This window comes from Pseudonaja textilis, chromosome 3, assembly GCF_049901715.1.
Source record: "Pseudonaja textilis isolate UNSWEBS1 chromosome 3, rPseTex1.2, whole genome shotgun sequence".
Classification (NCBI taxonomy): Eukaryota; Metazoa; Chordata; class Lepidosauria; order Squamata; family Elapidae; genus Pseudonaja; species Pseudonaja textilis.
This window is the reverse complement of record NC_141992.1, coordinates 142,698,680-142,721,498: the sequence shown is the minus strand read 5'-3', so window position 1 is coordinate 142,721,498 and position 22,819 is coordinate 142,698,680. Positions and strand designations below refer to the sequence as shown.

The following is a 22,819-nucleotide window of genomic DNA, read 5'->3' as shown; positions in this document are numbered from 1 at the left end:
CAAAATGTGGCATTAACCATGTTTGGGTGTGGCATCAACCATGACCCCAGGACATTTTATAATCTGTGTGATTCTTGTGGCTTTCAGTGGCATTGCCTTGTTTATGGAGTTGGGCATGAAGGTTCAGATAGGATTGCTACAGCGGTATGGAGTGTTATCAGGTGTAGGCAATCATTTTTTTAAGCAACCAAATACCCGTTGTAATGCATCACTTAGACAACATTGGGGCTAGGGAGCTTATTGAAATATTTTAAAATAAGGAAACCTTTTCTTTCTTTTCTTTACCACAGGTTTTGTAGGTGAATATAATGTAAAATATTCACAGCAAGCACTTACTTTTGCCTGAAGAGGAGGAGTTGTTCTGGGTGACACCTGAAAATCAATTTAAAAAAAAAAATTAAGAATTTGCAAATATATACTGTATATTTGGAATTACAGTGTGTGTGTGTGTGTGTTTGCTTGTTTGTTTGTGCCTGTGTGTGGAATTCCATGGTTGTTTTAAGCATTTTCTTGAGCATCCCCTTTCTCAGCTTGAAAGTTACAAATGACCAGCGGATGGCGGCAAAGGCAAACTTTTTCTTCTCATTGCTGCTAACTAGTGGGTATCTAATTTCCTGCACCCATACCTGGTACCCACCTTCTTTTGCTCAACATAATCAGCAAATACATCGAGATGTTTAGATCTTACTGAAACTGGTGACAGAATGTTGAACTGATTTTTTTCCATCTAAAGTGTTCATATTTCTGCAAGTATTGGGGCTTGTTTAAATTTTAAATTAAATTATTTTCTTCATGGGACAGGTTCTTGAAATCTGAATTGGCTGTTACTATATGTCCCTTTTTCAACCTTAGCTGCTTGAAGATATTGGACTACACCTCCCAGAATTCCCCAGTCAGCCAATGTTGATAAGACGTCACTCAGTTCAGCTGTGCATATCATTGTGGCTTGCTCTTTATCCATAAGTAATCCCACCACAAACAGCTGCAGGGAATAATGCTAGCTTATCCTACATCTTGTTTAATATAACATCACTTTGTCATCCCATTTAACATGCTGAATCTACATGGTGTTTATTGGAGAGTTGTACATCTTTAAAAATTTGGAGGCCTCTCTGCAAACATTTCTTAAGCTTGTTGTTATCTCATTGTCTGTTGGGTGGAAATATATATGTGTGCCTGAAGGACATGCATACAGATATATCTATGTGCTATTGGCTAGTTATAATGCAGACTAAAGCTTCAGGATTGATAAAGATTGGCCATCAATACCACCCGTTTTACCTAATACCTAATTAGTAGTTGCTTGCTTTTCAACTTTCAAAACTATTATAATGCGATCTCATGGCCCTTGAGTTTTTCTAGGAAACTGCTAAAATCTGCTCAAATTCATTACAGGGACATCAAACATTAGAAGAGTTATCTGTGGCACAGTGCTGTTCTCTGCAGAACACTTTTGAAGTCCCAAAGCCACAACTCTTACAACCAATTCTGTTAAGTAGGTGATACTTCTCAGTCAGACCTTGTCATTAAAATCAGCTTTATAACGCCAAGTGAGAAATTGGATGTAGGACTTAGCTACCAAGTAGTAATTCACGCTCAATTGTTTTCTTCATGTTCTTCATCTCAGAAGTAGCCAATAAGCCTGGGCTTTTGAATCAGGATATTACATACTTTGCTTTGAAGCATGTTACTAGAGAGAAAAGAGCTGAAGACACATATTGCTTTCACCACTCACCCTGTACTCATCATAAATTTACTTCAGAGGTGATTGCACAATTCCAGATTAGTTCATCTTTAGGAGTTTGAATGTCTGTCTGCACTTTTTCAGAAGTTCAGGTTGGGAAATTTTGAGTAACAGCAGCCACTGTTCAAGCACACTTCTGTCTGTATGCCTGCAGGGCTGGGTTTATACAGATGAATATGAGAGATTTACAAATCTCTATACAATTTAAAAAAATCCAGAAATAGTCAGCAACTCCTCTCTATCAAAATTACTTGAAACCTGGCAGTTCATGTTTCCTCAAGACATAAAAGTAGACATGATTTAGAAGGAAGTAAAACTTACAATGTTCCTGAAGAAGTGGACTACTGGGTTTTCATCATAATAGCGTCCATGATGAGATCTTGGATGAGGCAGAGAACTTACATGGCTAACTCTGGAGGCATGGTGATAGTCCTGAAACACAGGGTAGGTCATACCTGTAGATCAGCATGTATTCTGAAAGTAATTAATGTTCCCCTCTTGAAAACAACTCAAGAAAACAACATGGATGTATCCATTTAATTGTCACAGAGTTGCATTTGATTTGATAAAAACATAACCTTTTTTAAAAACTGAAAATTGGAGATATATTTCCAATGACTATTACATTTAGGTCAAGGGACATGCTGTCTGGAGAATTCTGGTAGTTAAAGTCCACAAATCTTGAAGATGCCAAGGTTGGACACCCTTGATTTAGATGCTATTGCTAAGATGCCTTAATTGATTTATCTCTTAAAGATCATTTCTTTTCAAAACTAATTCTTTTTGCTTTAATTCCATCGACAGGAAAGAACTCATTTGGAAAAGAATAACTCTTCCGGTTTCCAATATATTTTTTTTAACTTCTTCAAACAAATCTCTCTAGGAGTTCTAGTAAATTGAGATTGTTTGTAGGCAGATTAAATATAGCATACTGTTATTAATTTGCAATCCAAAGTTTCCACCATGCATCTGCCAATGGTTGAATCACAAGGATGTGCAAGGATGTGGAATAGAATTTCTAGAACTCCTTCTAACTCCTCTAGCAAAATGGCTGTAGGAGGTCTCTGTAGTTTCTTTTATGTAATAAATATGTTATTTATTTATTTATTTATTACATCTCTTTGCTGCCCATCTCACTTTGGAGAGACTCTGGGAGGCTAACCATATTAACTTTGGGTGGCTTACAATGTTAATAGGTAAATAATGCTTATGTTGCATTAATGTGTATCTAACGTTATCTAGGGCTTAATCTACTTTTTCAAATTGAGTACATATGGGTACTCATATGGGTACTCTCGGTATCTGTGTTTCTGCTCTCCCTTCATGTTGCATCTGCATGCTTGTGTATATTGTGTACGTGCTTATGCAGGAACTTGCATAAATTTCACTCTAAGCCAGGGATGTGCAACTTTAAGACCTGTGGAGGTTGGGGAACTCTGGGAGCTGAAGTCCACAAGTCTAGTTGCCAAGGTTGGACATGCCTACTCTAAGCCATATAAAACAGGATGGAACAAGGCAAAGGGAATTTGAGCTGCTACCCAACCTGTTTTCCCATCGGGATATATTGGGAGATTTTTTTTTCCTGGATTGCTTTTCTTCACAGCCCAAAATTGGATCTATGCCAGTTTAACCCTTGAGGTTTCTTTTGCTGCCACACCAAATCTGTTTTCAATTGTTCTGTTTCCAGAGAATTATCCTACTGAGAGACAGGCAGAGTCATGAGCCTCTTAACCCAATTAACTTTTCCAACCCTCTGTTGAGTAGGAAAGAACAAAAAAAGAGAGGTCAGATGAGGCTAGCCTAATGGCTAATTGTCCCTGGGCCTCTAAATTCCAGGGTAGATACAGAAAGCCACCTATGAGTTGGTCACCTCTTTAAACTCAATACAGAAAGTATGTAAACATATGAAGAATACATTCATCAGCAGCACTTAACGGTGGACATGATTGAACAACATTTAAAATGTGAGCAGATGCTTATTAAGTGCCCTTTATTTTATGCTTGTAAGAACTGATGGCTCATCTCCATTGAAAATTTTAGAAGCAATGCTGGATTAACACGATCCAGAAGAAAAGCAAAGAAATTAGCAAATCATTATTTTTTTTAATTAAACCAAGCATTACTCTAAACCTGAATGCCTTTAAACTAAGAAGACATCGTCTTTAGGCATCGGTGTTTAAAACATGCATGGCAAAAATGAAGTAAAGTATGAAATTATAAGAAAAAGCTGTTGTTAAACAAAGTCATAATGAACGTTCTTCTTATTTGAGAGGCCTGGAGGTGAAATTTAGCATACACATACACGTACACATTCACATTTACATACACATACTCATACATCATATACATATACATACACATACACATACTCATACATAGAGTTGGCCCTCTGCTTATAGAAATAGCATTTAGATTTATATACAGCTTCACGGTGCTTTACAGCCCTCTCTAAGCAGATTACAGAGTCAGCATTTTGCCCCCAACAACCTGGGTCCTCATTTTACCCACCTCGGAAGAATGGAAGGCTGAGTCACGCTTGAGCTTGGTGAGATTCGAACTGCCAAATTGCAGGCAGCTGGCAGTCAGCAGAAGTAGCCTGCAGTACTGCATTCTAACCACTGTGCCACTGCTTATGTTGTGAGATCCTGAAAAGGGACACAGCCAATTCTTGTCTTTGCTGTGATTTTCTTTTGGGAGTGGTGAGTTAACGTTGATGATAGGAACAGAAACCTCCCAGGGGCAATTCTCAGCCTTAATACCACCTAAATATTGGAAATGTTGCCTTTGGCTATTTTGATATAATGTCAGCTGCTAGAAACCTGGAGCATGCAGCCCTAAGCCACAGGCAACTTGTAATTGACTTCATATATCATACCATGAACTAGATAAGTCATAAGGATAAATGGAATCTCCATAGAATGATGTAGCAAGAAATGAATTTGTTCAGTGTTGCAATTAGCATATTCTCCCTTCCTCTGCAATATTGCATCTAGTTTTGCAAATCTTCAAGACAAATATATTATCTTGGCTGCATAAAGAACAGTACTTGGAGAAGTGTGATTGTAGCTATCCATATAATTATTCACTTCCATGGTTACTTGATGTCTTGGGTGGCGAAAGGAGGGCATGACACTGCGCTCTCTTGAAATAACTTTCCATATTTAAGAATAATAGCCCGATCTGGAGGGAATTAAAATATGTGCCATACAGTTTTTCCTTCTACCTGCCACCCTATGAAGAATTTTGTGTAACTTAAAAACTCCCATTGTTGTATATTGGTGGAACTCCCTCAGCCTGAATCCCAGAGGACTATAAGCAAAATATAACACAATGTGCAGTAAATAATATATGAAAGAGCGTGCATTTTAGAATGTCAATTTCATGAACTTTTCTTGGGTATCATAAAAATATGCACATACTTACCTTCGGTTCCAGGAAGACCTAAATTAAAATTTGAATATAGTGTCTGAATGAATCATCTTTGCTTTTGCCACTAATGCTGGCTTGTCATTATAGATCACAGAGGCTCTGAAAGAAAATTCGCAAAGTACTTCAAAATTACACAGCTATATTGTTTTTTATTCTAGTTTATTGAGTCACGTAGCTTACTCTTTATGAAAGCTCGTATAATAATCTTTCCATTAAAAAAAAGTCTCTGTTAACATGTAATGCAAATTCCAATGCTGATTTGATCTAGTCACTCCTGTAAGGAAAGATTTATCTGAAAGAGAATAACGGAATAACAGAATTGGAAGGGACTTTGGAGGTCTTCTAGTCCAACCAGAGGTGGTATTCAGCAGGTTATGACCAGTTCTGGAGAACCAGTAGTAGAAATTTTGAGTAGTTCGGAGAACCAGTAGTGGAAATTTTGAGCAGTTTGGAATGCCACCTCTGACTGGCCCTAGCTCCATCTATTCTCTGCCTGCTGAGCCCCAGCTGAATGGCTGGGTCTTCTTTCATTGCCCTGCACAGGAGGATGGAGCTGGAAAGCAGGTTAGTGGGGTGGGGAGGGAATGGGATTTTGCAGTAACTTTCTCCTGGAGTGGGGTGGGAATGAAGATTTTACAGTATCGTTCCCCTGCCACACCCACCAAACCACACCACACCTACCAAGCCACGCCCACAGAACCGGCAGTGAAAAAAATTGAATCCCACCACTGAGTCCAACTTCACATAGGAGACCTTATACCATTTCTGACAAATAGAATCTGCTAACTTCCCACTGTTTCCTGTCAACTGTTTATCTGATGGTCCATTGACGCATCTGATGTCCATTGTTAAGATGAAATTCTACAGACGGTCTGTGAAAATGAGGCTCTCTGGATAAATCCTTGTGGGAGTCCATTACAATTCATATCCAAGGATAGGTGGGGATTGAATTAAAAGAAAAAGAAAAGAAAAGGGAACAAATGGGATAGATAAACATGCTGGCTCCATTTGTGATAGCACTGTCCTTTATTGTGCGTGCAATTGAAGATTTTTCAGCTTCCTTTTTTTGTTTGTTGTTGCTCTGGCTGGCTGATCATAATTGCTTAATATATCCTGAATCATGTGCTGCCACAGCACAGATTTGAGTTAACAGGCCAGGGTAAAGGGTATGTCAGAGACCCATGTTGTTCAAAGACGCCTATTAGTTAAATGTTTGGAGACAAAGTAAGAAGCCTGTGAAAATTAGCCTGGGGCAAAGAACCAGATTTGAATATTCTGTGAGAGATCAAAACCGTACAAGCAAAAATAAAATCTGGCTCTCTCGATTACATCCATTGAACCTTAAACATTAAAATTAAACAAAGGTTTTTACTGGGCTTTGACTGTGTGGCTGGAGACCCCAGCTTTCAGTGCTGCATTTGAGTTAAAAGTCATTCTTCACGCTGCACCAATTATTCTACAGATGGCTTTGTATGAGCTGATTGGAGACTTAATGGGTTTGGATTTTTTTTTTCCTCTCAAATTTCTGAAAAAAATTTCCTCTCAAGTCACCATCATAATTTGGAATAGGTTTTATCAAGTCAGCAAATGCGGTTCAGTCCTATCCACATAAACTAAACCAAGTCAGTTGAATGAAAATGCTGAATTATGTAAGAAATGACTTTTTAAAATCAAGTGACTTGACTGAGTTCTGAGCAATTGCATTATTTAATGCTGCGTCATCTTGTTTTCAGGGAAAGAAAGAAGGGAGAGAGGGTGGAAGGAAGGAAAGGGGAAGAAAAGGAAGGAGGGAGGGAGAAAGACACAGATTGGAAATGCAGCAAATGTTAACAAACTTTCTGAAATATCTGTCATTCCTGCTTTACCCATGGATAGCTAGAGTCAAGAAAGAATTGTTGACAGGCTACTATCTAACAATACTTCATGGTTTTGAAATCAGAGTGTTCTCTTGAGAAACAGTTCCTATTTTGAATTCATTTTAAACATCCTGATCTCCTTTTCCAAGAGCCAGTTTTCAATTGCAGGTAAGAAAAGAGATATATCCTGGTCATGATTGAAAATGAAACTCAAGAGGACTCTTCTGGCTTTCATACAAACATCCTGCCTGCACCTGCTGCAGCGGGATTCTTCTCAATGTGCGCTGTAGAAATTCTGGGATGTCTCTCATCCTGAAGACATCAGGTTGGGGAAAGACATCAGTCATTGGAAGCTTTCCTATTTACAGAGATACACATGGCTTCAAGCTGAATGGTGGGCATCTTACTGTCTCTTGTTTGTTTTGAACAGATTTGGTTTTACAAATTATATATATATATGTATGTATGTATGTATGTATGTATGTATATATGCATATATGTATATATATATGTGTGTGTGTGTGTGTATGTATATATGATAGATAGATAGATATAGATACATACATAGATATAGATATAGATATAGAGATAGAGATAGAGATAGAGATAGAGATAGAGATGATATAGATATAGATATAGATATAGATATAGATATAGATATAGATATAGATGATATAGAGATAGAGATATAAATATAGATATAGATGATATAGAGATAGAGATAGATAGATAGATAGATATAGATATATAGATATGCATATAGATATATAAAATCCTGACTGCCCTCAGTTGCCTGGGGAATCAGTTCTACTGAAACACAAGAGACGGGCCATCTCCATTTCCAGCTTTTGTAACTAAGCAACAAGAATTACCAAGGCAACCAGGCACTTTCAGGTAGATAAAAGCTAGTAGATAAGAGCTGAGCGGTAAGGTGACTCTAGGGTGAAAGCTCTTTTAACATGCCAGTCATCCAACTAAATGGTGGTGGGGAATGGAGTCCAACTAAATGGAGGGGGGTGGAGAAGGAAATTGGGGCTGTAAAGCTTTGTTGTTGTTATTGTTTTCAACCATTTTGGCTTCCCCTTTTCCTCTGAAAGAGGATGGGCTACAAAAACTCTTCTTTGGGTTCTTCTTATCCTTGAGATTGATTCTGACATCAGAAAGTTATGTGTTCTCCAATACCTTTGTAGCTGTATCAAAAGTATACTTGTTGACTTTTTGTTTTTAGAAGCACAGCTCAGGTCTCTCGTTACCTGAAATCTTTGTTTTTTATTTTAATCGAAATTGATGTGTTTAATGGTTTTTAAAATGTATTGGTTTTATGAGTCGCTATATGAGAGACGTGATAAGTGCATTGAAAAATAAAATAAAATTGCTCATTTCTTTCTTGACTCGCGCCAAACAAAGCCTTATTCTGAAAGATGGAGTGAGTTTTTGTTATTGAAGATCTATCAATGATGTGCTTGTAAGAACAAATGAATCATTGGAGAACCTGGATACTTGTTGAGAAGGCAGTATTTCAACTGCTGCAGCTTTTCTTAACCAAATATATAAGTTGCAGCTATGTAAGCAATTTCTCTCTAATACCAATAGCACTAATATGACTGCTATGGGTCCTTTACTTAGTCAATTAAAGCTACAAGTGAATCCAGGACTGCGTTCCTGTCAAATCTTATTAAAATAGCAGAACTTTGTAAATAATCAGTGCTAGATGAAAGTCATTGTGCGGGGGTGGGGGGGAGACACTTTTAAAACTAAGAATTTAAGACACAAATAATGGACATTTTCTGTCATTTAGAAAGGACGACATAGATTGCATAAACTACATGCTAATTTCAGTCCTACGTTTTGGATATTTTCCAATCTGGCAGGAAAAAAATAGCATTTATAATCCTAAACTCTGGAAACTATTGGTTGGAAAAGGCTATATTTAGGCCCTTTCTTGTAACTGTACTCTTTTAAATCACTGTCATTCTAGTTACCTGCATCTGGAAAATATACGTATATTGTATCTGAACAGAAACAGGTAACTCTAAGAGGAAAGATAGAATGAAAAAAACAGCAACTGCTGGGATAGTTTCTTTGAAAATCTGTTTTGCTCCATTAACAAAAGATCCCAGAAGTGCCAAAGCAATATGCATTATTAGTAAGGCTCTTTATCTGTGCAGTACATTATATACCAAAGTATATTGAGAAATTCATCTCACTCTGCTCAGGAAGAACTTTCTTTATTACCATTTCAGATAGAGTTTTTGAAATGGGCAATCTGAACTTATTTAAGTCTTCTGCAAGTAAAAAGTATGATTTTTACCACAGGTATGATGATTTTGTAAATAATTACAGAGTTGCAGCCTGGCCTTATTTTTTTTCATATGCCATGTTTGCCTGCTGTTCTCCAGCAAATGCCACCGATAGTTGCATAAGCCTAGCCGTCTATTTCAGAGAAATTTAACATTTTGACTTTTTCTAAAAATGTATTTAATAGTAAATCAACATGCAGATACACAGACACAAGGACATACGCACCCTACATCACCAACACAAATGATAGTGGTTATACAATGAAGAAAGAAAACCTCAAAATGTAATTGAAATAATTATCAAAATAAACTGGATATGACAAAAGCAAGAAAAAACAAGCAAGATAAAAAAAGATCCATACAGTTACTACACATAATTATAAAATAACATTTACTTTTGTATTAGATTCCACAATGAAAATTGGGCTTGTTGCAATGTGTAGCAAAGATTTTTGATGCACATTTGAAAATCTAGCAAATCATTGCAGTACAAGGTTTTGCAGAATACAGTAAATGTATTTGTCTTTATGAAGATATTGTTTTTGTTTGTTATATTGTAGCGCACATTTTTAAATCATACATTGAATAAGAAATAAAACAAAGAAAAAAATCAGATAATATTTGTATTATTTAAAAAAATGACCCTATTTTTGAGGACGGGGATAATATGTATTCAAACCTGGGCTTCTTGCATTTACAAATGTGATTAAATTCAAAAAACTGTAACACTCTTGACAAAATTGAATATTAAACTAAAATACATTCAATCTTACAAGTGCACTATGGAATAGGATACTTTTGTAGATAAGTCCTGTTTGAGCACAGACAATTTCAGACTGTCCACAATTTATGCCTGGTAATAAATCTTATAATTCCCTTTTTTTACTTTGAAAAGTGTAGTCCTTCCCATTAACTTCTGAGTTTAGAAGTATATGATTTTTAAACTATTGAAGTTCTGAAACTCACTGAAAGAAAATTAGTTATATGAAAGAATGTTAAAATATCCTGTCATGAAAAACTATGATTTCAGAAGGTTTTCTCATAATATTTCTTTCAATATTTAATCAAACTAGAAAAGACTGGAACATATAATTTATTAGTAGGGTTACTGAATTTGGGCTGCAGATCCCTGACAAACCACTAGCTGGCAACAACGATCTACATTCATCTTGAAACTTTGCTTCCATTTAGTGATTATTCATTGTTTTGCAGGCCATATTTAATAGCTCTTGTATACTTTGAGATGACTTAGAAGGGAAGCTTCAGAATATGTGGAAGCATCAGTACATTTTTAAAGCAGCTGCATCTTTTCTCAGTTGTTTCCTTAAAGCAACCATATCTTTAACATGGCTTTTTCTAGGGGCTGTAGTTGTGTAGTTTAAAGTGCCTCTTTTGAATCAATTGGAAGCATACACCACTCAATGTTATCTGTGTTATTCTAGGGCGTTATCACTTTGCATTGGACATTATATAGAACAATATTTGTGTTTATGTCTGAATGAAATTACTCTTTCCAAAATTAACTTCCACTTTCTCATTTAATATAGCCAACTTTTATTTAATTGCTCTTTCTGAGGTGTTTCTGCCAAAAATGCTGCTGAAGAAAACCAGCAATCACATGAAGATAAAATATGAGTGGCAACAAAAAAAAAAAAAAAGCAAAATAAAACCCAGCTTAAATGTTCCTGAGAAAGTCAGATTGGATTATTGGAATACATGTCTTAGGTGTACCCAAACTGGAATATTGAAAACAACTCTATTTGTTGAAGTTTCTTTGAAATCTACTTCTGTTTCAGAATGCAATTTCAAGATTGTAGATGAGTAGTTTCAGGCAGGATCATATCATATCTTTCTACAAGGGCTGCAATTGCTACCCGTTTCTTCCTGGGTATAATTCAAAGTATTTGTTCAAGATTTCTCAGGAGTCCCCTCTTCCAGTACAAGTCAGTCTTGATAGAGAGATCCTTCTGGATATGTTTATATGGTTGAGGTAAGAAAAAAAGACTTTCTCAGTAACTGAAACTAAACTTGTTACTTCATGCTTGGAAGCGATATTCTTCTGCTGGTATGTAGTATTTCAGCCACAGGCAAAGATATCCTTTTATAAGCAAACAATTTCTTCCCTGGTAACTTTAATGTTAGTAGAAGCCATTTTATCCCTCTGCTAGATTTACAATTCTTATTAAATAGTTGTGTGCATTTGTTTTGACTTTCAAATATGTTAAATTTGGTGGTGGTTTAACTGCTATAAGTTACCCTAAATTGCCCTAAGTAATTAGTATGCATTGAAAACATAAAAAATAAAACATAAAAATGTAAGAAGTAGAAGAAGAAAACATAAAAATTTGTGTTTTTATAAACATTGACAGTGGAAGAATCCTCTTGAATATACAAGTATTTGCCTGCTGCTGGAAAAACAATGGGGAAAGAGCAAATTTGTGTCATGGGTAAGAAGTTCCAAATTTTAGGAGTAGCTACTTAGAGGCCCCTGAATTTTCATAACTACTCCCTAAACATCTGCCTGGAAACAGAATTGTTAAATATTACATGATCATTACAATGGATCCTGTTCAGACATTTAATTGCAAATTTCTACATCGGATGAAGTTTTCAACTACTTTTCCAAGTTAGCTTCAACTCAGTGATCATATATAGGTAGTCCTTGCTTTACAACCACAACTGGACCCAAAATTTCTGCTGCTAAGCAAGACAGCTGTTGACTACGTTTAGCCCCATTTTACAATTTTTCTTGTGGCGGTTTTTAGCTGTAGTTTTTAACTCAGCAATATGGTTGTTAAGTGAACCTGGGTTCCCCACTTCCTCAGCTTGTCAGAAATGATCACATTACCCCATGGCACTGCATCGTCAGAAATACATGCCAGTTGGCAAAAGTGTCCAAATTTTGATTGTGTGATCATGTGGAAGCCACATCATTAGATGAATAGCTGTAAGTTGAGGAGTACACATGCATATGCCACATTCACCCATGGACATCATTAAAGAAGATGGTATGTCCTCCTTCTCTTTCTAATTGCACCTTAAAGGGGAGAGATTTAAACTGGCTTTGGGCCATCCTGATTAGCAATTTTCAGCTACAGCCAATGCGCACTCACTCACTGGAATCATGCATTGCTTCTTGTCCTGCCTTCTGGTGCTTTTACATATGAAGTGTGCTTCCCTGTTGGCTGCATTCTCAGAAGCAATGTTTAGTTCACATGGTGCAAAACTGAATGGGACTTAATGAATAGGCTGCATTGATCAGTGCTAATTGCAACAGTTCTTACCAGAGTCAGGTTGTATGAATACATAACTGAGATAGGTAAGAGGATGACTTTCTTCTGAGGTATGTTGGGGATATTTTGTTTGCTTTGCATTATTTTTTCTTCCTAAAAGGATAAACACTGTTTAATATTTAGTAGAAACATGTATTTATGCATTTGTTTAACGTATTTATATGCTGCCTCAATAAGAGAACTACTCTGGGCAGCTCTCATTAAAACTACAATGTAAAAACAACCTCATTATAAAAATAAAAATGTAACACAACAAATATAAAAAATAGATGGCAACAGTAGTTCAGCTCAGAGAAAGGCTCTAAAATACGATTCTCACTCTTTAGAAATATATGGAAAAGTGGCATAGAGTGAGCCAGACAGTTTGCCCCAAAGAGGCTAATCTACCATTGACACTGCTGTTTCTCCCTGATAGATCTAATTGGTTGGGTCAAAATTGGCTAGAAAAGGCAGCCTTGAGGAGATCAAAGTGCCAAGCCATGGATTAAAGAAGTTGCCTAAATTAAATCAGAAATCAGTTGGCAACTAAAGCATGGAGTTTTGTGCTCTCAAATTTGGGTAAGTATTTCCTTAGTTCTACAACAGAAAGCCTCATAAATAGAAGAAGGTGAATTTGGATCCTATAGAACATTGAATTTGGACTGGAGGCAGAACCATTGTGTACAAAAGTATGCTGCATTCTCATATATTTGTTTGGAAATATTACAAAACATTAAAAACACACAACATAAAAATTGGGCACATACAAATAACTTTTTGGGATGAGCAGGGAATCCCCACCCTGCTTATTTATGTGGTATTGTGCAAAAAAATGTTATATGGTATTGTACAAAATTTTGATAATATACATTTTAATCCTGAGCCTATAGTATTATTGCAGATTACCAGATTTATTAAGAACCAGTAGCCAATATGTAAAAGCTGTATCTATAGCATTCTTCTGCATATGGGCAGCTATGTCAAATTCATCGTATATTTGAAATTGTGTTTAGTAGTGAAACTCCTTTCTCCTTTACTGTTGCTTAGACGTCTTGATTTTTGGCTTCAGAAAGCAAAATGATTGGAATTTGTCATGCGATTTGCCTAAATGATAACCTCCAACCAGTGAAGGTTCCTTCCAAAAATACAATAGTGGTTACCATCTTGAGTGGTTTTAATTTGAGGGAGGATAAAGCTAATCACTTGGGCTGTATAGCCACACCAGTAGCAATGTGCTTTGTTCTACCAGTTGCTGAGTAAAAGTAATATGAAGGCATGACTACATTCCTATCCTATACACTGTACTCATGTCCTATTCATGTCCTACTCCTGGATTTCTTATTTATGTCTGGAAAACATTTCAAATATCATTCAGAGGTCTGCATCAACATTAGCAGATTCCAAATGAGCTGGTTGATAAGCAGAGATCTTGATTCACAACTTCAGTTGATGTGACTTTCTCTTAAAAAGCAGCATATTTACTTTTTAACATTTTTTGTTTTGAATCATGCCCTGAAGTATTAGAGTTTTTCATTTGTGTATATTCAATACTTCTCTATTATGAATTCTATCATCTTATGCTGCAGGACATTTGAATCCGCAGATTCAACTCAAAAGGGGAATGTTAATGAAAGATAGTGTTGTTTACAGAAATATTTTTTCTTATACCATAGTTTTCTTTAGAGAATTTCTGGCTTGCTAGTTAATTAAAAAAATTAGGAATAATTTTCATGCTTGCTTGGAGAGCTAGAGAGTTGGCTGTCAGAAGTAAAGCATTTCATGTGGGAGGGAAATTATATATATATATCTTTACCTTTTCTCTTGACATCAAAACAATGGTTGAACTTCAGCTAATGTGATTGCAGAATTTTCTCTTGTTTTTGCCCAAGGATACATTTCCACAGATTTAATCTTTAGAGGTTGTATGTTGAGAGTGGGGTAGTTTCCAATTAAAAGCAGAAAATGTTATTTTTTTTCTATTTTTAATTTCTTCTAATCACTAACCCCAATAAAGAGCAGTTTGAACTTATCAGGGTCTGAACTGATTAGAATATTAGACCAAGATCACAGGAAATTCAGTCAAAATCCTCACGGCTAGGATTCTCACTCTGTTGCAAAAATCAGGTCTGCAAATCTAAAGATGTCATTTCACTAACTCTACATTTTAGAAGATCAAATGATGGTTTTCAGTTAGGTTTAGATGGTAATAAGTATAGTTAAAATCACAATTTATGACTACAGTGGGAAAAAGAGTGGTTTCCATAAAGAACACTATAGAAAAATCCAGCAAGAGGCAAGCACATTTTGTAGCAATCTCTGAAGACTGAATTATTACATATCAGCGATGTGTACATTCTGAGGGTTTATTTCTTTATTTATTTAATTGAGCCAAACTCTAAATCCCTTTAACATGATCCGTTTTATTTGAAGCTTGCTACAGTTATCTATTTTACATGTTGGTGTTCTTTTCACCTCAAATCAGCTATCTTTCAAAGTCCACAGTTCTTGATCCCAATCAACAGAATACAGTAAGAAAACATATGACAATGACCATAAGATATTAATGTATTAACATAATGTATTAACTACTTAGTACACCATTTTGCAGTGAGAAATGTATTTAAGAAGTCCTTTACCAATTCTTACAAAGATCAAATATTGAAACAAAATCATGTTAATCACAAACTCTGGAAAGGTAGTATCATTGATTATATATTTTACAATGCTATAATTTATATCTCAGTCACACAAAATCTACAAGAGTTTTATAGACACAACAAAGAAAAAGTCACAGTACATCATTTCTTTCAGAATGTATATACATATTTAAAAACTTAAGAGTGAAAACAAAAAGATCCTATTGATATAGCTAATTTCTCCAAATATGTTGCAATGAAAGTACATTATAGCTATTACTATTAAACTGAAACAAGTGCTTTGCTTTTTTACTTTCTATTTTACTTTCCACTTTGAGTAGTCTGAGATTAAATAAAAAATCCCTGGTGAACCACAACTTCTGACATCATTGGAATTATTGAACCAATAGATTACAGTTATAAGATTTATAACAATTAAACAAATTGCTATTTTAATCTTCTTCTGAATACCCCAGATAGAAACCCAAAGATTCTCTGGTTTATTCAAGGCTTGTTGCAAAGAGAGGAGTAAAATATGGAAGGTATTTATATAAGGACAATGAATATTTTAGCTTAATAAATCAAGATAGGATTGTCTGAATGTGACTTACATCATTCAATTCTTATTAACAATGATCAAACATATGTTGTGAGAAAAAAACCCCAAGCTTTTTATTCCTGAAATATTCCTGCCCAGTTTCTTATTGACCAAAAGTGATTACCTGAAGCTTAACCATAACTATTTCAATTGATTTTACATGCACCTATTTTTGAGAATGTAATCGTATAAAAGATTTAGATGCTACATTAAATACAAAATGTGTCTGCTATATCATTAAGCCTAAAAAATTCCAGTAATGTTTTCACCAGTGCATACCTCCTGAGTAGCAATTGAGTTGCTAAGCTGAAATAGTTTAGAAGCTGACATTTCCTTGGAATCTGGATTGACAAAGTCATTCTAGAGGGCAGTCTAACACTAAATGGTCTTATGCTGGGTTTACAAAAGGAACTGGCGCCATTTAGAAAAAAAATCCACCCCTTCCAATTAACTGCTACAAAATAAAATACAAATTAAACTGAGTCTCTCAGTTTGTACCTTGTTGCTTTAACCACTACACCAAACTGGCTCTCAATAAGCTATTTAGAAGCTGTATTGATAATTAGGTCAATGAAAGATCTCAAAGGTTCATGCCACAAAGGTGTGCAGAGACAGTATTTGCATTCTGGGTAGCTAACTCATAGAAATCTTTAGGACCATCCCATAACTGTTATGGGCTTGAGATGACAAACTAATTTTGAATGGTTAATAAAATAATAATCTTAGTAAGAAAGTATCAGAAGGTAATACTTCGAAGTAAAAAAATAATTTTATGTTCTATCATGAAAACAATCATTTTTCAAATGACACAAGCATCTAATCCAGCTTTCTAAAATCATCCATTGAACTGACTCTTTGATATAATAATGTATGATTCACTTCAGTGAATCTTAGTGAATGCTTGCTTAAATGTCTGGAAACACCGTGTTTGGCACTACATGCCTCATTTCCTCCCCTGCTATATTCTATAAAAATGTTATTATTTGGAATTATGAGGTTTTGAAACTAAACAGGCTTATAATAATAATAAAAATATCTCTGTGCTGCACTATAGAAACATGAATAATGGAAGAATGTATTATGAATGGCTGAGTTTGTAGAAATGGCTAAATTGTTTAATTAGACAACTGCATTACTTTTATAAAAGACTGGAAACTCTTTATAATGGTTTTGCTGAAAATGAATAAAAATGAACTGTTGATTTCAGGATGCATTGATTAAAAAAAGCTAGTTTATGGGAAGAAAAGAGCTATGATATGCAATATAGGAGAGTGGAGGTGATAATTGCTATGCTTGCAACAGCTGCAAAGAAAATCAGAAATGGCTTCTTTGGCTACTTTCCTTTTTCCATTTTTATTATGGTTCACTTTTTCTTTTATCCCTTTATGATCTGTTTCTTATTCTATTTATTTTACATTTCTGTAGCTTTTAAAATCTTCATAAGACCTTCTTTTAATTAAAAAATATTTATAAAAATACCCTTCTGTGTCAACTGGATATTCATTTTAAATTGTTGAGACCATTTGACTGGAGGTTGCCATCCAAGATACAAATAGCCAGATTACTCTTCCTTAATGCAACTAGGGTGAAAGGCATCTTTGGGGAAGCACTTATCCTTTCCCATTCCATAAAATTCATTAATAGGGTTTCTTCGGAAATGCAGTTGTTCATGTTGCAGTTGCTTGATTTTAGAGATAATCTGAGGTCAATTTATATGACAATCAGACCAACAATTTCAAACTTCAGATTTGTTCTTTATTAACTGTAATTTCCTCTCTCGCTGTGTATATATTTAAGATGATATATAGGTGATTTGGGTCCTACCACAAAGAAGCCTACAGCTATATATTCATTTTCATGCCTTTTATTATTTTTCTATCCCTTCCTTTCACGTTTCTTAAATAACAAGGTAGCAGAGAATCTGCATCCTGCAAAGATGAAGAGGAGGTAGAAACAAAGTAAGTATTCTTCAGGCTTTCCTTCATCCCACTCTCCTTAAACAAAGCATATTATTATTCAAACATGTGTATTTTTCATCCCTGGATATTAATAAGAAAATGTCTCTCCCAAAGAATTTATAAAGTTCTTTCACTGAATGTCAGCAGCTTCTCTGGACAAAAGGGTAACTGTGTTTGCTGCATTCCAATATTCACTGATGTGGGCAGATCAGTTATATAAACTAGGATTGCATTGCTTGGGGAAAAGATTTAGCATATTCCTCTAACCATTATCCTAAGTTACAATGAACTCTGGCAATCCTTTCCAACTGAGTTTAGATAACATTTCTGGTAGCTCAAGAAGCTCTTCCTATCTTATAATTTTACAAATCCAAAATACTTTTCATGTAAATAGGATCTGAAATTTTACCAAGGTATATAGTCATAATTTTAGTTTAATGCTTGTTCCATTTGAAAAGAGGTCTTGAATATCATGGTATGTGAGAATGACCTTGGGAGTCAGGTGGAAGAATGATTAGATAAGAGGCAGCTGAGCCCACAAAAGGAAGAGATGCATGATAAACACCTCAGAAGGGACCCTCCTTAGCTTCTTGCACTGTAAAAGTGAGGGGGAGATAGGTACTTTCTGACAGGCAAGATTCACTTAATGTAACTTTACAATAAAGATGGAGTGTGTACTCATGAGTGTTTTTCTGGTCTCAGGAATTACTCAGGAATTACTTCTCAGGATTGACAGTGAGTTTGCTCCCTCATGATTAGGCGTGCCCAGATATTTTCTTCTTTGAATACAAGATGCAGTACAAGGGCAGCAAGATATCATTTTCCAGATGCTTTCAAAATTTTACAGTGCTTGTTTGTGTTAACTATTTATATACAATAACTAGACACATTTAATAGGGGGATACAGTGTATTTCCAGCTATTCTGACATATTTATGGACAAACCCTTTTCTGCCACTCACAAAAGTCTAGAAAGTCTAGAATGATAATAATTCTATGTTTTCCTAAAAACATAAACATGCTCATATAGTATTAACAAAAGTTTATAGCACTTACTGAATTAACTTCCAGTTTTGAATTTCTCCTGGAATGGATTCCTAGGATACTTTTTCATTACTAGCATTATTATTTCAGAGAATAACACTGTTGCACAATGGCATAGCCATTTGTTAATGGTTTTGTCTCAAATACCGACAGTCCAGCATTTAAAAGCAGATGTTCTGTTCCAGCTAGACAATATTTGGAACTGTTTATAGCTTTTTAGTTTCTGTCCTTGAGGCACTGAGTTTTAGGTTGTGACAATTGAAATGCATCAATGAAGGCAATGGTAACTGACAACAGTAAGCTATGAATCAACCATACAAAACAATCATATATCATACAAAACTGTTTTTGTCTATGTACAAATCCACTGTACAAGGTAAACAGCAGTTATTGCTCAACGCAGAGCTATCTACAGTCTGAAGCAGATTTAATTCCCTACCACTAAGTGCTTGAAATGAAACTTTGTGAACAACGGTGTCTCAAAATCATGACTGATTATGATTATCATAATGTTCATAAATAGGTAATTTCACAGGCATGCCATATCAGTCAGTTTTGCCACTTCAAAACATTTCCGTATATACAACAGTTATATAACATTGATTAGCCAGGGCAACACAAGGCAATAAACAGAGTTTCAGAATTCCTCTGAAAAAGAATCTTAGGAGAGATTTTTTAACTACAGTTGATTGTTTTTGCAGCTACTTTCTTGGTCTCCTCTTTCAAGGGGGTCCAATCTATAATGTGAGTCCCCTTTTACAAGAGCTAGACTGTGAAGCAATTCAACATCCTATTAAAAAAGAGAGTTACAGTACCCAAACTCATAGTCCTGGCAGCCAAGTACCATGGTATGAAGAATTGCTCGTAGAAATAGTCACCTGTATCTTCAACAGTGTGCTAAGTTTCATACTCTCTGATCCCAGCTGAAGTATTTAGGACTGAGATGCACTAAAATATCTTAAGGTTTCTCTATTTCCCCCAAATCAGATTTGATACAGAACAGCAAAGCAACAACCATAAAACCACTATTGAATTTAACTTACGCACAGTAGATATAAATCTACATTGTGGAAATCAATGGTTGAGCACATAGAGAGATACAATGGCAGAGAAAAGATATTTTTTGCCTAAAAATATAGAATGGAATAAAATACATCAACATGGCTTTTCTTACAGTAATATAAGAAACTGCCTTGCTGCTCCTAAGACTGCTGAGCTATTAGCAAACTCAACATTGTTCACACTAACTGGCATTGCTTGCTTGGACTACAGGTTAATGAATGTTGATCAGGGAATGCTACTGGTTAAACATTAAATATAACATTAAAAGACAAAACAACAGGCAAACAAGTTTTTCTTGTACCTCAGCACCTTCATTTTGCTTTCTCTTTATCTTCTTTAAGATACACATTCCTATCATTTATTTAGAGGCATGAAATTTGCAACTGCCATCCCCACTCAAAAGTAAAAAAAGTTATTTCTCATGTTCCGCCTCAAAGTTGATGTTAATCAAAAATGCAGTTAAATATACTTAATACAGACACAGTCTAACTTTTCCACACTTTTCATTCTGTTTGATGGAAAAGAGAATACTTTGCTCTTACCAGATTTTACATTTGCTCTGCATTACAATAGTCTTCTAACGCTGCCTAGTGCCATAGAATTGCCCAGACATTAAACTAATACACTTTAAACCAAAGTCACTGCATAGAAAGATACCATAGAAGTATTGCATCAAATTACAAACATTCTAGGATTCCTCTCCAGGCTTTCAGAAACTCTGCAAGCAGTGTGATAGGAGGGGGGAAAAAAATTCAACAGAAGACTACACACCTTTCTCATTCTACATAGGATGAGTTTTACAACAAGTGAACAACAAAGATTCTGACTTTTGAAAAATCCTGACAACCAAAACTGAGACATCCAGTTAGAAGATTAAGAAGATTAAGAGAACGTTCCCAGTCAATTGAAGGTTGTTATCATATTTTTTTGTAGGAATATTTTCTAGTACACTATTTTAAACACTGGACTCGTAACCAACATTGTATTAGAACTTGATAGATAACATCCTTTTTGGCTAAGCCAATTCTTGCTCTGTGGAGATTATTCAGTTCTTGTGATTTTTCTCCCACCCTCCTTTTAGATTTCTTGCTGCTAATCTGTTCTCCTTTCCTCTGAGCTCACCTTGCCCCGCCTCGGATAATACTTGTCACCGCCAAAGAATCTGCCCAATGAATCAAGTAGACTTGGTTCCCTGTATCTTCGTGGAGATCCATGTCTAGCATGGTCTATAGTACTTGCAGTTGCAAGTTTGGAACCATGCCGGAAAGAGGAGCGTTTTTGTGAAGCCATCAAATCCGAATTCTCAGAAGCTGCTGCTGCACTGTCTTCCTGAATGGTCTGCAGCTCATCTGATTCAGAGGGCCGATCTTTGAAGGTGTTGTCTTCTCTGCCTGGGGCATCTCGGGAAAAGAGGCGGACCAAATGGGGGCGACCAGTTGTGTCAGCTGGGTTGGCTTCCTTCCAGGCATTCTTTGGATCCACTGTGTCCTTGGAGTCTGTCACCGCTCTGCTCTTAGTGGAGGTCCCATTGTTCTGGTTCACATCTGCCTCTCCTGCAAACAACAAGGATGAGATATGAATACAGGCCTGTGAAAAACAGAATGTTAGAACAATGCTGCTTTCTTCCCCCTTGCCTTGAGTTAGCTGCTTTACACAAAAACCATAGATTATATGCAACTGCAACAGATCTGCCTATTATTGAACCAAAGACATATATATATATATATATATATATATATATATATATATATATATATATATATATATATATATGTGTGTGTGTGTGTGTGTGTGTGTGTGTGTGTGTGTGTGTGTGTGTGTATGTATGTATATCGCACACATACTATTAAAATTTTATAAATCACAATGTATTACACAAGCTGATATATATGTATTTATTCACTTGAAGTCAGTCATTAGAAAAACTATGTTCCTCAACTGATTGTTAAAGAAAACTACTGTATTACCAGAAATTGCTAATGATTCCTAATTTAGAACTTAAGATGAATCATATTTAAATGTACCATGTATCTCTTTATTAAATTTCAAGATTTTATCCTTTAACAAAATCCCATGAAGCTTCCTGTCTGTTACCCAAATGCTGATTTTTTTCCTGGTGTGATTGATTTCCACTGATATTAACATGCAAACTAATACGTGGCATTTCTTTAAATAATGATAAACCGCACGTGGTTGCTTCTGTTGCTTTTACTTGTATTCCATTTTTTTTCTGATGCTTTCATGTGCTTTTCAGTTTGTTATGAAGAAGCAAAGGAGCCTGATTGATGAACATTTGTGAAAACCCTCATCATTGCAGAAAGCATTTCAAGTTATTAATACCTGGCTTATGGCAATAAATTATATTAACATTCTAAATGTACAATATAACCTTTCCTTATGATTTCACAATATGTTCCTCATTTGGAACTGATAGACTAGTGCCCTGTTTGCCGTAGTGACAACATTCAATCAAGATAGCAGTGGCATTTTAAAAATTCTGACTGTCACTCTTATTTTAAGGCGCAATGCTTCACTCAATAACAGCTGCCAATTTTAATTGCATGAAATGTGGCATTAAAATTAGTTTTGCTTCATCACAACAGCCCCAATTAAAGCTTTGTTTAACAAAGGCCATGTTCATTAATAATATTTCTGCCATCTTCCTTAACTTCAGCCACATTTTTTGCTGACTCTAAATGTATAAAATTACAATGGATATGTTCATATCTTGTAATTGAGCATAAATTTTGTTACACGGAAACTTCGAGGCTGAAATGAAAATCAGATACTAAGATTCTATGAAAAAAATATATAATTTTACTTGTTAACACTAACCAAATTCTATACCATAATACACATTCATGAGAGAAAGAAAAAGAACAATGAAGATATTGTGTCTAATTAAATGCATTAACAAAACA

The 22,819-nt window shown here is 35.4% G+C and overlaps 1 protein-coding gene across 1 annotated transcript in view; it reads right to left on the bottom strand.

Annotated features, from left to right (window-relative positions):
* MBP (myelin basic protein) overlaps nucleotides 1-22,819 on the bottom strand; it is a 104,281-nt gene that overhangs the window by 10,222 nt on the left and 71,240 nt on the right. The window contains exons 4-6 of the mRNA XM_087931000.1: nucleotides 21,021-21,451; nucleotides 2,066-2,176; nucleotides 337-372 (exon numbers count right to left, since the gene is read on the bottom strand). Coding sequence (XP_087787126.1) covers nucleotides 337-372; nucleotides 2,066-2,176; nucleotides 21,021-21,451 — 578 coding nt within the window. The remainder of the gene's footprint in view (nucleotides 1-336; nucleotides 373-2,065; nucleotides 2,177-21,020; nucleotides 21,452-22,819) is intronic.